Source organism: Scylla paramamosain, chromosome 29, assembly GCF_035594125.1.
Source record: "Scylla paramamosain isolate STU-SP2022 chromosome 29, ASM3559412v1, whole genome shotgun sequence".
NCBI lineage: Eukaryota > Metazoa > Arthropoda > Malacostraca > Decapoda > Portunidae > Scylla > Scylla paramamosain.
The window spans coordinates 8,853,672-8,875,825 of NC_087179.1; the positions used below are offsets into that span (position 1 = coordinate 8,853,672).

At 45.4% G+C, this 22,154-nt stretch overlaps 1 protein-coding gene across 1 annotated transcript in view; it reads right to left on the minus strand.

The window, feature by feature from the left end:
- LOC135115230 (metabotropic glutamate receptor 6-like) overlaps window positions 1–22,154 on the minus strand; it is a 112,987-nt gene that overhangs the window by 37,476 nt on the left and 53,357 nt on the right. The window contains 4 exon segments of the mRNA XM_064031770.1: window positions 17,615–17,764; window positions 18,106–18,209; window positions 18,823–18,965; window positions 18,967–18,998. Coding sequence (XP_063887840.1) covers window positions 17,615–17,764; window positions 18,106–18,209; window positions 18,823–18,965; window positions 18,967–18,998 — 429 coding nt within the window.

Below are 22,154 nucleotides of genomic sequence, written 5' to 3' on the forward strand. Positions count from 1 at the left end.
AGCTTTTTTTTTTTTTTTATTCCTTGGCCGGTGGCCCTCTTACATAAAACAAGAAAAAAAAAGCAAGTGACTTGCAGTTTATCCTCTGAGAATTTATAAACATCACTAATAAAGTGTAACACGCCAGTTTCAGTTGAACAATTAGATCAAAAGCCATGGTGGCATTTTAATTTTTTATATATATATTTTTTAAAGAGAAAATCAATTAAACACACACATACACACACACACACACACACACACACACAGCGTAGTGTAGTGGTCAGCACGCTCAGCTCACAACCAAGAAGGCCTGGGTTCGAATCCCTGGCGGCGAAATTTTTTTCCCAAACGATTTGGAGTGTGGGGGCGGGGCTTAAGTGATGCGTGTGTAGAGAAAACGAATTTTATGGTTAACTTAATGATAATCTTTTATTAACAATCACACTCTCCCTCTCTCTGATGCCGAAAAAGAAACCAAGAAAAGCTCCTCACTCTCTAAGTCAGTGTGTTACAAACAATGAAGGAATTGGTCAAAATAAATATTCCAAGTGGTAAGCATAATGGTAATCATGGATGAGACGGTGTGTGTGTGTGTGTGTGTGTGTGATGGTGGTACATTGTGGTGGGTGGTGGTGGTGGTGGTGGTGGTGTGTTGGTGCGGTGTAGTGGGAGGTGGTGGTATGGTGCTGCAGTATGGCGGGTGGTGGTGGTGTAGTGGGTGCAGTGTGGTGGTGGTGGTGGTGGTGTCGTGGTGGTGGTGCAGCGTAGTGAGTGGTGGTTTTGGTGGGGAGTGTTGTGGGTGGTGGTGGCGGTGGGTGTGATTGTGGTGGTAAAAGTAACGGTGATAATACTGATGTTCATCTTATAGATAGTGTATTGAATATGCATGGCTGAATTATATAGATAATATTATATTGTTTGACAAGACGAATGATAATGAATGCTAAAGTGAAGAGTGAAAAGAGTGTGATTCAATCTTTAAGGGAGAAAGGTATGGAAGGTGGCCGTGAATGATACAAGTTCATGAGAGGTGAGAATATGTCAGGCAGTGTTGGTGTGGAGAGTCTAAAAGTGGAGGATGTAGTTATAACAGAGAAGGACGGAATCAGGGAGGCAATCAAAGGGTTCTGGGAAGAAGTAGGTGGGGTAGGTGAGATGTTTAGTGTGAGAGAAGGATGTGTAACACTGGAAAGGAAGAATACAGATGAACTGGATGAAAGAATCAGTAGGGATGAAGTGGAGAGGTGTGTGAGAAGGCGGAAGAATGGCAAGGCAGCAGGTCCAGATGATATACTCCATGAGTTCTACAAGAATGGTGGGGAGGTAGTGATAGACAGAATGACTGAGTTATTCAACCGAGTGTGGGATGAAGAAAGAGTGCCAAGAAAGTGGAATGAGAGCCGAGTGTGTCTGTTGCATCAGGGGGGATTTAAGAGTAAGAATGAGCTGAAGAACTACAGGCCAATTGTATTAGAGATTGTGAGAGAGCATGGAGAGGAGAGAGTGATAGTTATGGGTGACATGAATGCACATGTGGGAATACTGGGGGAACAGGTGAACAGGAATGGTGAAATGCTTGGAGAGTTTGTTGATGAACTGGAGCTGGAAAATCTGAATGTTACTTTGGCTGAGGGGGGTGTGACGTGGAGTGCAAGAGAGCAGGAATCGGCAATTGACTACGTGTTGGTGAATGGAAGAATGCGTGAAATTGTGTCGCGTATGTGGATAGATGAGGATGGTTTGGTTGATATTGTGTCTGATCACAACATGCTGGTTGTGGAATGCTTGATGCAGGGTGGGAATGAAGTGAAAGTGGCAAGTAAGAAAAAGAAGTGGAGACTGAGAGATGTAGGGTGGGAGAACTTTCAGGTTGATCTGAGTGAGAGAAGCTGGGACGACGAAAGTGTGCATAACATGGAGCATCTGAATGAGAAACTGGTTGAGGACGTGAGGGGTGCTGCTGAGAACCAGATAGAGTTTGTGAGAGTAGGTAGAAGAAAGAATGTATGTAAACCATGGTGGAATGATGAAATCAGAGCGGCTAGGAAGGAACGAAAGAGAATGAGTAGACAGTGTAGATGGCTGAAGAAAAAGAGGCATGAAAGCGATGAGGCAGAGAATGAGTATCAGAATGCATGGGCAGCGTATGTGAAGCAGCAGTGGTTGACAAGACGAATGATAATGAATGCTAAAGTGAAGAGTGAAAGGAGTGTGATTCAATCTTCAAGGGAGAAAGGTATGGAAGGTGGCCGTGAATGGTACAAGTTCATAAGAGGTGAGAATATGTTAGGCAGTGTTGGTGTGGAGAGTCTAAAAGTGGAGGGTGTAGTTATAACAGAGAAGGATGGAATCAGGGAGGCAATCAAAGGGTTCTGGGAAGAAGTAGGTGGGATAGGTGAGATGTTTAGTGTGAGAGAAGGATGTGTAACACTGGAAAGGAAGAATGCAGAGGAACTGGATGAAAGAATCAGTAGGGATGAAGTGGAGAGGTGTGTGAGAAGGCAGAAGAATGACAAGGCAGCAGGTCCAGATTATTATACCCTATGAGTTCTACAAGAATGATGGGGAGGTAGTGATAGACAGAATGACTGAGTTATTCAACCGAGTGTGGGATGAAGAGAGAGTGCCAAGAAAGTGGAATAAGAGCCGAGTGTGTCTGTTGCATTAGGGGGGATTTAAGAGTAAGAATGAGCTGAAGAACTACAGGCCAATTGCATTAGTGAATACAATAGGTAAAGTTTTCAGTGCAGTGTTGAATGAGAGACTGTGTAAATGGACAGAGAGAGCTGGATTGCTGGGTGAAGAACAGAATGGTTTTCGTAGGGATAGGAGAGCTGAGGACAATATGTTTGTGGTGAATGAAATGATTGAGAAGAAAAAGAAGGATGGGGTAAATTGTACCTAGGTTTTCTGGATATAGAGAAAGCTTATGATAGAGTGAACAGAGAAATGCTAGGTAGAGTCTTAGAAAAGATTGGATTGAGTGCAAAGATAGTTAACATAGTGCAAAGTATGTATGTGGACACAAGAGCTAGATACAGACTAGGAGACATAGAAACAGACTGGGTGAAGAGTGAGAGAGGAGTTAGGCAGGGCTGTATATTGTCTCCAACCCTTTTTAGCCTGTATACAGAGGAGCCAGCAGCCAGGATGAGAAGAATGAATGTAGGGGTAAGTTTTTTTTTTTTTTTTTATGTAAGAAGGACACTGGCCAAGGGCAACAAAAATCAATAAAAAAAAATGCCCACTGAAATGCCAGTCCCGTAAAAAGGTCAAGGCAGTGGTCAAAAATAGGTGGATAAGTGTCTTGAAACCTCCCTCTTGAAGGAATTCAAGTCATAGGAAGGTGGAAATACAGAAGCAGGCAGGGAGTTCCAGAGTTTACCAGAGAAAGGGATGAATGATTGAGAATACTGGTTAACTCTTGCATTAGAGAGGTGGACAGAATAGGGGTGAGAGAAAGAAGAAAGTCTTGTGCAGCGAGGCCGCGGAAGGAGGGGAGGCATGCAGTTAGCAAGATCAGAAGAGCAGTTAGCATGAAAATAGTGGTAGAAGACAGCTAGATATGCAACATTGCGGCGGTGAGAGAGAGGCTGAAGACAGTCAGTTAGAGGAGAGGAGTTGATGAGACGAAAAGCTTTTGATTCCACCCTGTCTAGAAGAGCAGTATGAGTAGAACCCCCCCAGACATGTGAAGCATACTCCATACATGGACGGATAAGGCCCTTGTACAGAGTAAGTAGCTGGGGGGGTGAGAAAAACTGGCGGAGACGTCTCAGAACACCTAACTTCATAGAAGCTGTTTTAGTTAGAGATGAGATGTGAAGTTTCCAGTTCAGATTATAAGTAAAGGACAGACTGAGGATGTTCAGTGTAGAAGAGGGGGACAGTTGAGTGTCATTGAAGAAGAGGGGATAGTTGTCTGGAAGGTTGTGTCGAGTTGATAGATGGAGGAATTGAGTTTTTGAGGCATTGAACAATACCAAGTTTGCTCTGCCCCAATCTGAAATTTTAGAAAGATCAGAAGTCAGGCGTTCTGTGGCTTCCCTGCGTGCTATGTTTACCTCCTGAAGGGTTGGACGTCTATGAAAAGACGTGGAAAAGTGCAGGGTGGTATCATCAGCGTAGGAGTGGATAGGACAAGAAGTTTGGTTTAGAAGATCATTAATGAATAATAAGAAGAGAGTTGGTGACAGGACAGAACCCTGAGGAACACCACTGTTAATAGATTTAGGAGAAGAACAGTGACCGTCTACCACAGCAGCAATAGAACGGTCAGAAAGGAAACTTGAGATGAAGTTACAGAGAGAAGGATAGAAACCGTAGGAGGGTAGTTTGGAAATCAAAGCTTTGTGCCAGACTCTATCAAATGCTTGTGATATGTCCAAGGCAACAGCAAAAGTTTCACCAAAATCTCTAAAAGAGGATGACCAAGACTCAGTAAGGAAAGCCAGAAGATCACCAGTAGAGCGGCCTTGACGGAACCCATACTGGCGATCAGATAGAAGGTTGTGAAGTGATAGATGTTTAAGAATCTTCCTGTTGAGCATAGACTCAAAAACTTTAGATAGGCAGGAAATTAAAGCAATAGGACGGTAGTTTGAGGGATTAGAACGGTCACCTTTTTTAGGAACAGGTTGAATGTAGGCAAACTTCCAGCAAGAAGGAAAGGTAGATGTTGACAGACAGAGCTGAAAGAGTTTGACTAGGCAAGGTGCAAGCACGGAGGCACAGTTTCGGAGTACAATAGGAGGGACCCCATCAGGTCCATAAGCCTTCCGAGGGTTTAGGCCAGCGAGGGCATGGAAAACATCATTGCGAAGAATTTTAATACGTGGCATGAAGTAGTCAGAGGATGGAGGAGAGGGAGGAACAAGCCCAGAATCGTCCAAGGTAGAGTTTTGAGCAAAGGTCTGAGCAAAGAGTTCAGCTTTAGAAATAGATGTGATAACAGTGGTGCCATCTGGTTGAAGTAGAGGAGGGAAAGAAGAACAAGCAAAGTTATTGGAGATATTTTTGGCTAGATGCCAGAAATCACGAGGGGAGTTAGATCTTGAAAGGTTTTGACATTTTCTGTTAATGAAGGAGTTTTTGGCTAGTTGGAGAACAGACTTGGCATGGTTCCGGGCAGAAATATAAAGTGCATGAGATTCTGGTGATGGAAGGCTTAAGTACCTTTTGTGGGCCACCTCTCTATCATGTATAGCATGAGAACAAGCTGTGTTAAATCAAGGTTTAGAAGGTTTAGGACGAGAAAAAGAGTGAGGAATGTACGCCTCCATGCCAGACACTATCACCTCTGTTATGCGCTCAGCACACAAAGACGGGTCTCTGACACGGAAGCAGTAGTCATTCCAAGGAAAATCAGCAAAATACCTCCTCAGGTCCCCCCAACTGGCAGAGGCAAAACGCCAGAGGCACCTTCGCTTAGGGGGATCCTGAGGAGGGATTGGAGTGATAGAACAAGATAAAGATGTGAGATTGTGATCGGAGGAGCCCAACGGAGAAGAAAGGGTGACAGCATAAGCAGAAGGATTAGAGGTCAGGAAAAGGTCAAGAATGTTGGGCGTATCTCCAAGACGGTCAGGAATGCGAGTAGGGTGTTGCACCAATTGCTCTAGGTCATGGAGGATAGCAAAGTTGTAGGCTAGTTCACCAGGATGGTCAGTGAAGGGAGAGGAAAGCCAAAGCTGGTGGTGAACATCGAAATCTCCAAGAATGGAGATCTCTGCAAAAGGGAAGAGGGTCAGAATGTGCTCCACTTTGGAAGTTAAGTAGTCAAAGAATTTCTTATAGTCAGAGGAGTTAGGAGAGAGGTATACAGCACAGATAAATTTAGTATGAGAGTGACTCTGTAGTCGTAGCCAGATGGTGGAAAACTCGGAAGATTCAAGAGCGTGGGCACGAGAGCAGGTTAAGTCATTGCGCACATAAACGCAGCATCCAGCTTTGGATCGAAAATGAGGATAGAGAAAGTAGGAGGAAACAGAAAAGGGGCTACTGTCAGTTGCCTCAGACACCTGAGTTTCAGTGAGGAAAAGAAGATGAGGTTTAGAAGAGGAGAGGTGGTGTTCTACAGATTGAAAATTAGATCTTAGACCGCGAATGTTGCAGAAGTTAATGAAGAAAAAGTTGAGGCAGGTGTCAAGACACTTAGGGTCGTCGACAAAAAGGCAGTCCGACCTGGTGACATTTATGGTCCCCTCCCCAGATGGGGACTCCGAGGCTGGTGTAGGAGTCGCCATGATGATTTTAAAATTTTTGAGTGAAGGGTGTGTGTGTTATTAGGTGCTTGTAGTTTTGTGTGGAGGAAGAGAGTTGTCTTTAGAGGGCAGGCTGTGACTGCCCCCTTGTGTTGTGAGACACAAAGGGAAACGTTCAGTGAGGTCACAGCTGGGTTTAATGATAAGTTCACAGCACCCCCTGAACAGTGCTTTAGACCTCACTGGGAGTAATTATCGTTTCGGCAGGTGTCTACTGCCTCCTCCTCTGATGAGGAGTGTGGGGAATGATAAAGTATGTGTGCTCCTTTATGCAGATGACGTAGTTGTTATGAGTGAATAGGCAGATAAGCTTCAAAGTTTGTTGGATGTAGTGGATGGCTATGGTAAAGACTTTGGAGTAAGGTTTAGCAGTGAGAAAAGCAAAGTAATGATTGTGAATAGGTCAGAGGATGAAAGTAATGTGGTATGGAGACTTGGAGAGAATGAGTTGAGACAGGTGCAAGAATACAAGTACTTAGGGATGTGGATGAGTCCTAGTGGGTGTGCAAAGGCAAAGAATGAAAAGATAAGTATGGTAAACCAGTGGGTAGGTCGATTGGGAAGCGCGGCAAGGATGAGAGCAAGTAAGTATGATGTGTTGAGAGAAGTGTGGAAGAGTGTGGCTGTGCCATGTGTAATGTATGGTATGGATGTGATTGCATGGAATGAAAGTGAAATTGATAAGTTAGAAGTGGGCCAGAATAGAGTAGCAAGGATGGCACTGAGTGCACCGAGGTGCACAGCAGTTGAAGCCTTGAGAGGTGACATGGGATGGAGCACCTTTAGAGAAAGACTCACAGAAGCCACACTTAGGTACAAGATTAGGCTTGAGAGAATGGATGATGCAAGAATAGCAAGGAAGGTGTACCTGTGGAATGAAAGTGGAAGCAAATGGAGAAAGAGATGCATGAGAATGACAGACAGGAATGGATTGCAAGTTGTGTGGGCGATAAGAATGGCTGGGAGGAATCAAAATGAGCGTGAATGGGTGGTAACAAGAGGAGGCAGAGTGGGAGCCGAATGGGATGTGAGAAAATGGAAGAATGAGATAGACAAAGAAGTGAAATGTGTGGGACTGAATGAATGGAAGAATGAAATGGAAAGAAAGAAGACCCTGGAATGGTACAAGGAGAAAGAGGCCCCGAGGTATGAAAGGTGGTATGATGGAAGCCTGGGCGGTGATCTTCTCTTCCGAGCGAGGGCACAGTGTATGGATGTGAATGCAAGTAGTTACAGGTGGTCTGACTCCCGCAGCAAAGTGTGCCAGATGTGTGACATGGGAAAGGATGAGACGGTGGAACATGTGGTGCTGGAGTGTGTGAAGTATGCCAGAGACAGGAATGAGATGATGCAAGTGATACTGACTGAGTTAGGGCATGATAGGAATGAAAGAATGGAGAAGACAGGAAAGGAATGGATGGTGTTGTTGCTGGGACTGTGTAGAGAGGCGAATGAAAGGATGATTGAGGTGGTGAAAGAGTTTCTGGAGAGAATGTGGCGTGCCAGGTGTATGAACAATTAGGATAGAGGATGCTGTTCGTTTCTCTTTTTTTTTCCCTTCTACAGGAGTTGCCGATCCAAAGGCCTGGCTCAGGAGTGATCCTGTGCCACCTGTACCAACAAGATCAAGATCAAGATCAAGACTGTTCATAAAATACGTGTGTGTGTGTATGTGTATGAGAGAGAGAGAGGAGAGAGAGAGAGAGAGAGAGAGAGAGAGAGGAGAGAGAGAGAGAGAGGAGAGAGAGGGAGAGAGAGAGAGAGAGGAGAGAGAGGAGAGAGAGGAGAGAGAGAGAGAGAGGTGTGTGTGTGTGTGTGTGTGTGTGTGTGTGTGTGTGTGTGTGTGTGTGTGTGGTGTGTGTGTGTGTGTGTGTGTGTGAGGAGAGAGAGAGAGAGAGGAGAGAGGAGAGGAGAGAGAGGAGAGAGAGAGAGAGAGAGGAGAGAGAGAGGAGAGAGAGGAGAGAGAGGAGAGGAGAGAGAGAGAGGTGTGTGTGTGTGTGTGTGTGTGTGTGTGTGTGTGTGTGTGTGTGTGTGTGTGTGTGTGTGTGTGTGTGTGTGTGTGTGGTGTGTGTGTGTGTGTGTGTGTGTGTGTGTGTGTGTGTGTGTGTGTGTGTGTGTGTGTGTGTGAGAGAGAGAGAGAGAGAGAGAGAGAGAGAGAGAGAGAGAGAGAGAGAGAGAGAGAGCGAGAGAGAGAGAGAGAGAAGAGAGAGAGAGGAGAGAGAGAGAGAGAGAGAGAGAGAGAGAGAGAGAGAGAGAGAGAGAGAGAGAGAGAGAGAGAGAGAGAGAGAGAGAGAGAAGAGAGAGAGAGAGAGAGCGTGTGTGATTGTTAATAACACATTATCATTAAGTTAACCATAAAATTCGTTTTCTCTCCACCACGCATCATTTAAGCCCCGCTCCCACACTCCAAATCGTTTGGGAAAAAAAAATTCGCTCCCGGGCGAGGCGAGGCAAATGGGTCAGCCTCTTAATGTGTAGCCCCTGTTCACCTAGCAGCAAGTAGGTCCAGGATGTAACCCGAAGGGTTGTGATCTCATTGTCCAGGTGTGTGGTGTGTGAGTGATCTCGGTCCTACCCAAAGATCGGTCACTATGAGCTCTGAGTTCTTTCCATAAGGGAACGGCTGGCTGGGTGGTCAGCAGACGAACGTAGGTGAATCACACGGACACACATTATATATATATATATATATATATATATATATATATATATATATATATATATATATATATATATATATATATATATATATATATATATATATATATATATATATTGTTATGTAGAGCAGCTCAGTGGCCAGAACAGGGAGAGAAAGTGAGAGAATAGATACAGAAAGAAAGAAGAATAGAAGCGACCAGGAGAATATATATATATATATATATATATATATATATATATATATATATATATATATATATATATATATATATATATATATATATATATATATATATATATATATATAGTTACATAAAGCAGCTCAGTGGCCAGAACAGAGAGAGAAAGTGAGAGAATAGATACAGAAAGAAAGAAGAATAGAAGCGACCAGGAGAAAGACGAATCTGTTGCACCTGGTTGCCGCCAATCATGAAAGCTTAGTATAGTTGTTTTTTAGTATAGATGTCCTTTCCACTCTCCTGTTGTCCTGTCATGTGTGTGTGTTAAATACAACTGGCCTTTTGTCTCGTCAAAGTTTTGTTCTGGCCAGAGGACTCGTTGCATAGCAGTCTATAATCAACCATCTCTCTCTCCAGGCTCTCCAGTTTTAAGGGAGACTGGAGAACGTTATAATATTCTGTAAAGCAGTAGATGGCCGACTGTGGGAGGTAGCCCACAGTGTATTATAACCCTTATACTTAAGGCGTCTTTACTGTCTGTACCTCCACAGCACGTGTCTGGGTCAGTCTTTTCTCGGCTTGATTGAGAAGTTGGCGTTGTATATCTTCTTCCTTGTGGCTGGATGAAACAGGGTGGCGACCTTTGTGGCATTATAGCTGTTTGCAACCAGCCTGGATTCTTGCTGTTTGCGGTCCGCACTAGGCTGAAAGGGTTAGTAGCCTTGAGAAGCTAACCCAAAGTAGTAACAGCTGTGAGAGGGGCTGGGTCTGGTTGTAACAGAATTGGCGACCTTGCTAGAATAAAGGTCGAAGTTCTCAGTCACTTTGGGAAGAGACAGTTTATTATTTATTTTATTTGTTTATGTGTGCGTTTGTACCCAGTCTAGACTATGGAAAGAGAAGCTGGTAGCAGGGGTGACTCACGTCCTGAGTCTCCTGCGTCTGCTGGAAGTAGCAGTGTAGATTTGGCCTAGTTTGGTGTTCTGGCACACAGCCCTACAAATAGTGTCCAGAGTCGTCCTGTCAGCCCCACTCATAGTATAGGGGAGTCTCTCAGATATAAGTAATGTCTGATGAGATGTGGTTTAAATTGGACATGAGGAGAATGGAGCTGGAGGAGGTAAGAGAGGCTAAGAGGCTCGAGCTCGAAGCTAAGAGTGAGTGAGAATTGAGGAGGCTTGAATTGGAGGAAGCAGAGATAAGTTTTGAGTTTGAAACTGAAGCCGAGGCAAGGAGACTAAAGACTAAGGAGGCTAGGGAAGCCAAGAGACTTCAGGCGGAGGAGAAGGCGAGAATGTATGAGAGGGAAGAGGCTGAGTAGAACAGACTCGAGTAGAGTTAATTCACCTCATGGAAGTCGAAGAAGAGAAGTAGTGGAGGATAGGTTGGAGAGCCAGATGGTGAGAAGCTTGAAGCTGATTCCAGAATCTGATGAAAGGAAGGTAACAGAGTGGTTTAGGAGGCTTAAGACAGCAGAGTTTGATGAGCCTCAAGAACGTTGGCTTGACCTTGCTGCTTATATACTGAAAGGCAAGGCGCTGGAAGTTTATAAGAGGATGTCAATAGATGATTTGGAGAATTATGATGAATTCAAGATTGACATTCTGAGAGCCTACAAGCTAGGGCTGGAGGAGTATAGGCTACAATTTCGGGGAGGTAAGAAAAAGCCTGGCAATTCTTTCCTTGAGTGTGCTCGCTACCTCGAGGAGACTTTTGAAAAGTTGATTGCTAGCGAGCAGGCCACCTCCTATCATGAACTAAAGGAGTTGATAATGAAAGAGTAATTTGTTAATGTAGCCGAGAAGGAAGTTGTGCCACTACTCTGGGAGAAGATGTTTAAGACTTTGAAGGAGGAAGCTATATGGGTAGATGATCATGTCGTGGCCCACCATTCCGTGTCTCGCTGGAAAAGTCGGTTGTCTTTGTACGGTGAGTGACGGTTTGCGAGTAAGTGAGAGTGGAGCCGGCCCGGCGGGAAATTCCCGTTATAGGAGTGACGGTGAAAATAGGTTTAATAGGGCAAATTCTGTTGGTAATAATAAGTCTCCATCATGCACACAAAATAGAGACTGGGAGCCTATTGCACAGCACTCCCACGTTCAGTATGCAACCTATGTGTCATTATTGTAGGAATATGGGACACCTCAAGCTTAATTGCCCCAAGCTTGTGACAGCCACAGCTCATAAACTATCCCAGAATTTGGTGGCGCTGAGGTGTTGAAGGTAATAATATCCGGTCTATGTTTGGTTGCGAGGGGAGAAGAGCAGGCCTCCTCATCTGTTCATACCTCATTGTCCCCCATGAGGTCTGGTTTTGACTGGTGTTGTCCATTTTTGTTACAAGGGTTTGCATACCCTGGTACTGTATTCCGTGATACAGCAATCCAGCAGTCTTTCTGTAGAAGTATTACTGGGAGGCATGTGGTCTCCAATAAAGCTGTGCTGTGCCGTGAGATTCACCACAGCGGATATGAAACTTGTGTGCCCGCTAGTGACTGCGAAGGCGCAAGTGGCACTAGCGGAGGACCTGCCAGTGTCGGGTGTAGATTTCTTTCTGAGGAATGACTTGGCAGGTGGGAGAATTTGGGTGCAGCCACCGTCCGCGGACACCGTCCCTTATGGGGAGGCTGCTGAGATTCCCGACTTGGTTAATGTTATCACTCGCTCATTAACAAAGCGTGTGGAACCCTCTGTAACTCCTGGGGTCGACTATAAGAAGGCAGGCCCACAACGAGGGGTGTGCAGAGTGGAAATGGATGCAGTAATTAAGGTATCGGGCCCACAGGCCTGTCCCGCTGCTGTCAAGAGTTTGGGCGAGCCAGAGTTGGGCTTGTCTTTGAGTCATGGTACTGAGATTGACTATAAAAGGACATAGCTACCGCGGAAACCTCTTGACTTAGTTGGGAATTGCCGAGGGCGAGGCCGGAAAGTTGGGCTTGAATAGTTTGTCTGCAGACTTGCTGAGCACCTCGAAGGTAGCGCTGAGGCAGAGGTGTCACTTGGTTTGGAGGCTATGGGCTTTGGTACATAGTCTGAGTCCCAGTCTGGTGTATCTGGTATGTTAGGGGTTACTACCGAGGGCGGAGTTCCTAACTCTGTTGCGGAAGTGGGAGTTTACTTACTCCCTTGCGAAGTGTAGCGGAGACAGGAAGCAGGCTACTCACCTGCCGGGACCAGACACGGTGGGTGTTAGTCCACCTAGTGACCATCTCTTTCTTTAGCTGATAATACAGCTGCCAGAGCACCCAAGGAGGGTTCTGTCCCTCAGGTATGCGATGGGCCGTTTCTTGCTATGGCAAGAGAGGTTAGTAAGTAAGGGTCAGGAGGAATTTGCAGTGAATAACAATAACCTCAATAACCGGCAGAGAGAAGAAGACCGAAGTAGTATGCTCCAATTTGTTGTGCCATCCGAATTAGAGGCACGGGTGTAGTCAATATGTGAAGGCCCATTTGTTTGCCAGTTTGGAGTCAGGACGACTCGGAAGCGGTTGCGGCGATTTTGAGGGCCTAGTGTGGCCACGTTTGTTGCGTGTTGCTGCTCTGCTCAGGTCGGCAAACCTGATGCCTCTTGGCTGGGGCCCCTCTCCACCGCGTTATGGCTGGTGCTGTTTTCCCCTGCACGGAAATGATAAAGGATATTGCAAGCCCAATTCCTTCTTCTTGGATGAGTTATGAGAGTGCTGTGAATGATGATGGCATCACAGGGCGACGTCGGGAGGCAGTATTGAGAGAAACTACCGATTTTGAGCTGTTGTCTGTCGCACCCACAGTGTTGCTAGGGGCTTCATGTGGCCAAGTTCGTGAATGTCAGGTGTTGGACCCGTGTGGTACAGTATGTGATGATTGGTGCCGTCCTTCTGTAGATAGAGGACTAGGAGACGGTTTAGAGGAGAGTGGATTGCACTCAGAAGCCGTCGCTGGGACCTGTTGAATTGGCTCAGTTGCACGTTGTCCAGGCTCGGTTTTGAAGTGGAGTTTATTGTGTTGGAATAGCCAGGTGCGGGAGTTTCGCCCCAAGTGCAGAAGTGGATGTATTGCTTCCTGGAAAGCGGTAACTATCATCTCGCCGTGGTGACTCCACGTCGGAGAAGGGCCAGCGGGAGAAGTCAATTGAAGTACTGTCGTTGTGTTTGACAGGAAGGGACGAGCTTGGCCGCGTTACATCCCATAAATACAATTTTGTTTGAGTAAGAACAGGCAGGACCTCACTTGTTTTGCCGAGAAAGTGGCACTTTTAGTTTGTTTATTTTGTGGATGTAACATATAGCCGGGAGCAGGCAAAGTTGAGTGGAGGTGCGGGCAGTGATGGCCCGGCTGAGGGGGAACAGTGAGCCTCCCAGTGATAAGTAGTGGAAGGGCCAGAGAGTTGGCTTTATGACTCAGAAATGGGTTTCGTTCAGCCAGGAAGTATGTTGCCTGGCGGTGCCTTGCTGAAGCACAATAATGCTACGGCATCTGGTGGGCGCGTTCAGTGTATCAAAGACACAGGGTTTTTCTTGCTTGGTGACCCTTGTTCTGGTGTTGCTGTGAGGAGAAGGAACAGAAGGAGTTGGGCATGTAGTAGAGAAAGGAGAAGTGAGAGTAGGTGGAGTAGTAGTGAAGGTAGAGGCAAAAGTAAGAAACGAAGGAGAAAGAGGAGAAAAGCTGAGTCACAGGAAAAGTTGCAGTCGCAGTAGCTGCGGGAGTAAGTCCTCACGCCAACGCCGCCGGGGAGGCCATAGGTCCTGTGTGAGAGCCAGAAATGGGTCTCGTGGGAGGAGGAGGAGGAAAAAGAAGCGGCACCGATTGTGTCTTGAGGAAGGGCTGGGTTGTGACTTTTTTTTTGTTTTTTGTAGCGTTCTGTAATATTTAATAATTTGATTTTGTAATAACTACGTTGTACGTTTGCCCTGCTGATATTGAGTTCTGATAATAATGAATTATTTCTTTAAGAAAATTACCTACCTTGCTTAATGTTTGTCCAGTGTTGTGATTTTATTTGTTAAATGTGACGAAAAAAAATCATGTCATTTAACTTCCGAAATCTTTCTCCGCAGAAGGTGCGTGTTACGCAGAGCAGCTTAGTGACCAGAGCAAAGAAAAAAAGGAGAGAACATAGAGAAAAAATGAAGAATAAAAGCGAGCAGACAGATGGGTCAGGCGCGCCTGGTTGCCGCCAATCATGAAACCTAGTTTAGTTGTTTCATTTTCCCCTTTGTCTATTATTATGACATATCGAAACCAGTATCCCAAGTGAGAGCAGAAACCAAAGTTCCACATGAGACAGTAATATTACGACTGGCCTCTTTACCCAGAGTGGCCAGGCAAGTAAATTCAGATATCATAACCGGCGAGCAAGAAATGATGAAGTGGGAGAAACGCGCTCCATAGCATCCCATCTCCCCGTTCCTTTCCCTTTCCCTCCCCTCCTTCCCACCCCCACCACTCACGTGACCAGCAGCCTTCCGCGGACGTCGCTCGGCGTTGCTTAGAGCCTTCCTTTGTTCAGTGGTAGCTTGACATTTGTACGAGAAATACGAGCTCAAAAGAGCTGGCGATTTGGGTAGCATTTTGGGTAGTTAAGTGGATCCGATATTGGGGTTACTAGTGGTAAACCCCATCCTACTAGATACTGTGTTAGCCCTACAGAAGGTTTTAGTGTGTGCCGTTCTCCCTAAATGTTGTAAGTAAATTCATCATTTACCAGCGTAGTTTGACAGCATGATAGCAGTAAGGTGTGCTGCAAGAATGATGGAAGGATCGCCCTTGAGCCCGTTCATGTTTGCAACTATAACTGATGTGATGAGAAAAGATTTCCCACGAACCATAAAGTTTGCAAACGACGTAGTGATTTGTTGTGAGAGTAGAGAAATAGTGGAAGCTGAACTGGAAAGATGGAGATATGCATTGGAGAGGAGATTGGAAGTGAGCAGGTACAAGACTGAGTTCCTGTGTCTTAAATGTTGTGTTCTTAGTAATGGAGTTTCGTAACTAACGCGACGAAAATACAGCCAAGGGAACGAATCACCCTAGGGACAAATAACCCTAGGATTCGAATCCTCCAGGGATGAATACCCCGGGGATGAATCACCCGGGACATTTCACCTGGGAACGAATCATCCTAGAACCCTTATCCTCTTACTGACTGTCTTCAGCCTTTCTCATCGCCACATATCTCTAGCTATCTTCTATGACTATTTTCATGCTAATTGCTCTTCTGATCTTGTTAACTGCATGCTTCCCCTCCTTCTGTGGCCTCGCTGCACAAGATTGTCTTCCTTCTCTCACCCTTAAGCTGTCCACCTCTTTAATGCAAGAGTTAACCATCATTCTCAATCATTCATCCCTTTCTCTGGTAAACTCGGGAACTCCCTGCCTGCTTCTGTATTTCCACCTTCCTATAACTTGAATTCCTTTCAAGAGGGAGGTTTCAAGACACTTATCATTCAATTTTTGACTACCGCTTCGGACGCTATTCGGGGACCGGCATTTCAGTGGGTTTTTTTTTTTTTTTTTTTTTTTTTTTTTTTTGCTGTCCTTGGCGGGTGTTCCTCCTACATATAATAAAAAAAAATATATGGTGGAACAAATGGTAAAAAATTATAACATACATGGTAAATACATGGCAAATAGTAGTAGTAGTAGTAGTAGTAGTAGTAGTAGTAGTAGTAAATGATGGATGTAGTAAATAGATGTGCAGTCAAGAACAAAATTCGTGTCATGAATTTTGGACATCCAGTCAATGACTAGCCTTTCGGTGGTTAATGCCATACGAGTATGTCATTGGAACGGTTAGTAGTGGTGCCACAGGAGCTTCGATACTCAACACACTTCACACGTCATAATAGTATGTATCCTCTCGAGAGTTGCGTGAAGCAATGTCTGAAGCACACATGATGTTCAATATATTTGCTGAACTTTAAAGACTTCTTCATATGATATACGTCTTTAGCCTTTAACCCATCAGCGGCAGATATGAAGCTTTAAACTCTTGTCTGAGCGGGTTTTCATGTTTTACGAGTTACACTAATTTTCGAACAAAACTTTGACACGACTCTTCTTGTCTTGGACTACGTACACAACCATAATTGTTGTAGTAGCAATGATAGTAATAGAGATTGTAGTACTGCAACATTGACTGTGTTGCGGAAGTAGTAATAATAGTAAATTCATGTGGTAATAATTGTAAAGCAAGACCAATAGCAATGACAAGTACATCAGTAAATCATATTATATTTGACACTGACACTCTAACTTGTCTGTTTCTTCGTGCGATTCTCGAAAGTCTTGTGGTAACGTCCAATAGTGTCGGCAGATGTTGCCAGGTCACACGTAGTCATCTAAATCCCCTCAGCACCGCCACGACGCGACACCGCAAGATCGGCGTCAGCACATCCATCACTTCTTCCTCGTGTCACATCGTCAGCTTTGGGAGCCCCCAACACACCGCACACAACACTAAACGCAGAATTTACTCTAGCATTACCCGTCGCCACGACTCCACCAACACTGTAAGCTGCCAAGCCGGGACCTCTGAGGCGAGTCAGCGCCAGACACCGAGAGTAATGATCGTTTCCCAGTTTTATCTTTAATTATTAGTCGCGTATGGTGGAAGTATGCTGTTTTTCCATTCTTTTTTGGATTTGTCATTAGTGGAACCCATTTTTTCTTACCTTTCTGGGAAGCAGGACAAAAGTCGTCACTCATGCACATTCCTGTTCCTCTAAGCTTCTTGCCGTTCCTCATAACAGTTTCTCGAGCGCTGATGATTGCCTAGGGTTCGGAGGGAGTGGCTGGGCCTACCCTGTGCGCTGGTTCGAGGCTCATCGAGGGTAGTTGAGGCTTCTCTTCTAATAGTATTGCCTTATTTCCTGGTGTTTGCCCCTGTGTCTCACTGCCTGACTGCTCCTCCAGGCCACTGATGCGCAGGTTGGCACAGTTGTTGTGGTCCTCTTCGTAATTAACACGGTCACCAATTTTTGACTGCAGCTCCTCAATTACCCCTTTTTTGTCTGTACTTGTGTGTGTGTGTGTGTGTGTGTGTGTGTGTGTGTGTGTGTGTGTGTGTGTGTGTGCTAGTTATAGAAATCTCTCTCGTGTTATTCATTACTTACGTTTCCCTTGATTTTTATCAGCCTTTCTTCCTCCCGTCCTCCTCCTCCCCCATATACCCACAATGTTGCGGAGCCTTCGCTCCCCCCCCTTTTTTTTTTTTTTCTAGTCAATCAATCAACCTCCCCACCCATTCCTTCCGCACCACCTCCTCCTACTGCTCCTCAGAGACGCCTTGATTGATACGTGTGAATACACCCAATTAGCCAACTCTCTCTCTCTCTCTCTCTCTCTCTCTCTCTCTCTCTCTCTCTCTCTCTCTCTCTCTCTCTCTCTCTCTCTATCTATCTATCTATCTATCTGTTAATAATACTACTACAACCAACCTTCTCTTAACCTCTAAACATACACATCCCTCTCCCGCTGCACCTCCACCCACCTTTCATTTCACCTCACAGCCACACCTCCCACCGCCACCCAAGCACATCCTCCACTCACCGGACATGTTGAGCCTCAGCTTGCCCTCGATGAAGGTGCCGACGGTGGTCCAAGCGTAGCGGCCCTGCGACACCTGCTTGAAGTGGATGATGTTGTAGCGCGCAGGCCCGTCACCGTTGTCATCGAACTTGAACCTGTCACCGCTTAGGCCTGCAGGAGGAAGGAATGAGCGAAGGAGGGAGGGAATATTTGCGAGAAAGAAGAGGCAGTGAGGGACGTAAACAGGGAAACAGAGAAGCGATGTTTAAGGGAAATATAGGGACAGGGAAGAGAGAAAAGAGGGGTAGGGAGAAAAGGGAGGAATAAATTGGTTCCAACGATTCGGGAAATAAATAGCATTCTCGTATTACAGCCTGCTTTTTCTGTCCTAATTGGGTGTAGGGAGTCTCTCTCTCTCTCTCTCTCTCTCTCTCTCTCTCTCTCTCTCTCTCTCTCTCTTTCTCTCTCTCTCTCTCTCTCTCTCTCTCTCTCTCTCTCTCTCTCTCTCTCACCTGTGAAAGTCACTTGTCGTAGGTAGGAAAGGAGCTTCTCCCCGTCAGTAGGGTTCATGGCGGGACACAGGCCGCGACCCTCACACAGGTCCCGGTGCATGTTCCTGTAGAAGGCGCAGGCGAGGTCAGGTTAGTGGTGGTATTGGTGGTGGCGGAAAGGGATGCTGGGTGTGCATTATATATATATATATATATATATATATATATATAGAGAGAGAGAGAGAGAGAGAGAGAGAGAGAGAGAGAGAGAGAGAGAGAGAGAGAGAGAGAGAGAGAGAGAGAGAGAGAGAGAGAGAGAGAGAGAGAGAGAGAGAGAGAGAGAGAGAGAGAGAGAGAGAGAGAGAGAGAGCAGGGTCTTGAAGGATGTTATGGGTAATGATGTGTAATATGTGGTGGCGGTGCTGGTGCTGGTGTGTGATATGTGATGGTGGTAGTGGTGAAATAGAGCAGCTAAATAATAAGTGAAAAACTGAACTGGCAAAACTTATTAATAATGTGAACGGAAGACAGGGACACACACACACACACACACACACACACACACACCGTTAGGATTAATGTTAAGTTTTTCCCCATCCCCTATGTACATTTTCAGTTTGTCAACTGCCTAAATAATAAACCGTTTATTATTATTATTATTATTATTACACACACACACACACACACACACACAGACACACATACATACCAATCAACAGGTGAGGTGGAACTATTTACCTGAAGGCGTACGCGAAGGCCATCACAGCGTCCGACACAAACTGTAACTGCGCCTCGAACTGTGTGTTCTTGGCCGTCAGCTGCTCCGCCCCCGTGCATTCTCTAGTGGTGGCTGCGTTGTATGGCGTGAGGGATGAGTTGGGGGTACCGGCAGCCGAAGTGATTCTCCCAGTATTCTGATCAAGCAAGGTCGGGATGGACTGATAGTGTGAGACTAAAAGGGGAGCGACGAAGACAATGACGTGGACTAAAAATTATTTCCTCAGTGCTTTACAGAATGAGAAGAAGAGGTTACTGTTAGCTCAGTTAATGCTCTAAATACTCCTACTGAGGAACAAGTGGCTCATCAGACCTGGTGAGTAAGAAAAGGGAAAGGACAGAAGAGGAGTCAAGGCTCCAGTATCGTAAAATGGTTCCCAAATATTTTGTAAGTCAAGTGCGACAGAAGCCTATGTTTGGAGGAGAGGAGAGGAGAGGAAGAAGAGGAGGCATTGAATTATTCTGCAGCGGTAATGAGTGACGTGATGAACCGTGATGGAAACTGAGGGAGAATAATTGAGAGTAAAGAGCGGAGGAGAGGAGAGCTTAGGCACGCTGGGATAGAGGATGGGAGTAGGTAACAAGAGAAGACTATGGAAGAAAGGAAACAATGAGAGATAAAAGGATCACAAAACGAGGAATAAGATAGAATGAGAACATAGGAGCAGGCAGGTACTGAAGAAAGCGGAAAGAGGAGGAAAGAGCACACACACACACACACACACACACACACACACACACACACACACACACACACACACACACACACACACACACACATAATATATATATATATATATATATATATATATATATATATATATATATATATAGAGAGAGAGAGAGAGAGAGAGAGAGGAGAGAGAGAGAGAGAGAGAGAGAGAGAGAGAGAGAGAGAGAGAGAGAGAGAGAGAGAGAGAGAGAGAGAGAGAGAGAGAGAGAGAGAGAGAGAAAGGGAGGGAAAGGAACATAATCGTAGAAAACTGATCAACACAGGAGGATACAGGAACTAAAGGAGGCAAGAGAGGAGGGAAGATTGAAAGAAAGGAAATATGACTTAATAGGATTTATCTTTCCTAATCTTAATAACAAGTAGCCTTCAGTCCTTCAAGGAGTAACGTCACAAATATATTCTATCACAAATATATTCTTAGTACGCAGCCTTTACATCAACCCTACCTGGATATCTCCCCAATCAGATTCAGGAGTCTTCAGTAACGATCACAACAACACTCGTCTACCCTGCATATCTCCCCAATTAAAGCCAGACGTCTTCCATTACAACCGCAAAACTCGCAACACAACAGAGCCATAACAATCACACCCACACTATGTTCCCTCTCCAAGAGGATCTTGATTCGCTTCAGTTAAAGCAATCTTCTCCCTCAAAAAGTTAGGTAGGCTACCAGCTCATCTGTGCTCGCCCCGCCGGAGTGAGAGGCGGAAGAAGGAAGCATGGGATGGTAGTGGCGAGGAACAGGGGATTATTAAGACTCATCATCATCACACAGGTGAACAGTTGTTGGGAAGGCGTTGACACGTGTGTGTGTGTGTGTGTGTGTGTGTGTGTGTGTGTGTGTGTGTGTGTGTGTGTGTGTGTGTGTGTGTGTGTGTGTGTGTGTGTGTGTGTGTGTTTGCTACTGCAAAACAAGAAAATAAGGGAAGCTGCAAGAAACCATCAGGCCTACACATGGTAGTCCCTGTATAAAATGTTTCTTCCCTTTGTTGGTCTCGAAAACGGAAAGATCCACTGTAATATACTATGACCAGTTTATGCGCACCAGAGACCGACTGACAGACGTGTCGCTGGATGGCAAACACGGGCTCAATAATTCCCCAAAAAGTGTTGATAAGGCAGTGAGGGAGTTAAACAACAGCGCAGCTCTTTTTACCAATGTATTGTCGCGCTTTTCGAACATGGTCTCGATTTTGCATCTGCACTTTCATAATGTGCCCAAAATACGCCTACTTATTTCGATCTTTCATCCCCAAACATAAATCTGCCTAATCATCTTTTAAACCTCCCTAATGACTCAGCACTGACAACCTGATTACTGAATCTATTTACCACTCTGTTTGGGAACCAGTTTCCTCTAAACTTCACACTCTCCATACATTCATTCACACCCACACCTACCCACGCCTTAACACCACGCGCGCTCGCGCACGCACGCACGCACGCACGCACGCACGCACACATTATGGCGGCATCAAGCAGCGTACAGGGCTACACAACAACACACAAGAACAACACGAAAATATTTATACCTCAAGAAATATGGAGGGCTCAAGTCTGGCGTGGCCGAGGATGGGTGGGGTGTCAGTCTTGACAAATACTGGGGGGAAGGTTTGACAAGATTCCTTGCTTGTTGAGCGAACCTGATCGAGGGAAGCTGGTTTGCGAGTAAATGGCAAGACAGAGACGAACATCCAGGAACAGTATGAATGATTAATGATAAGAAAGAAAAACAGTTAATACTCTTCCATAAATTTTTGATGGCTCGTGTTTTGAAATAACTTTACAGCAGGTTGGTAGAAGATAGAGATAAGAAAGGATAAGGAAAAAAATATTGTAATAATAAGAGAGAGAAATGAACACTTAGGAACAGACTGACTGACTGACAAGTGATAAACTAAAAAAAAAATTATATTCATCCATTTACGTTTGACAGAGCATGTGTTGTGATAAGTTACCGGCAGTGTGGCTGGTATGAGGTTAAAGGCAGAAAAGGGAAACGAGTATCAGTAATACCAGTACAACAATGAATGAGAGAGAGAGAGAGAGAGAGAGAGAGAGAGAGAGAGAGAGAGAGAGAGAGAGAGAGAGAGAGAGAGAGAGAGAGAGAGAGAGAGAAAGTTCATTCGCCTTCAGATCATAAGTTATCTTGGCTGCGTGGCGGCCCAAGTTTTGGTGACAGACTTCCCTCACACGGCGGGAATAACGCCAAAATTATTGGTCAGCTTCAAACCGCAGACGGAGGCAGTGGTGGAGTCAGCGGCAGGAAGGGAGGCGGCATAGGCAAGACAAACAGGTAAAAAAAACACGAGTGACGTCACAAGGCCACACACCAACGGACACCCGAGAGCCTGATAGCCGCGCCGCCTTTACTAATCGCCGCCTCAGTCTGACGGTTGGTGATTCCAAGTTCCCTCGTTGTGGTTGCTCAAAAGAAATTATTGGAGTGACAGAGGAGAGCAACTTTGGCACACTGAGGATAGTTCCACCACCATCCTCCTCCTCCTCCTCCTCCTCCTCCTCCTCCTCCTCCTCCTCCTTCTTCTACTACTACTAC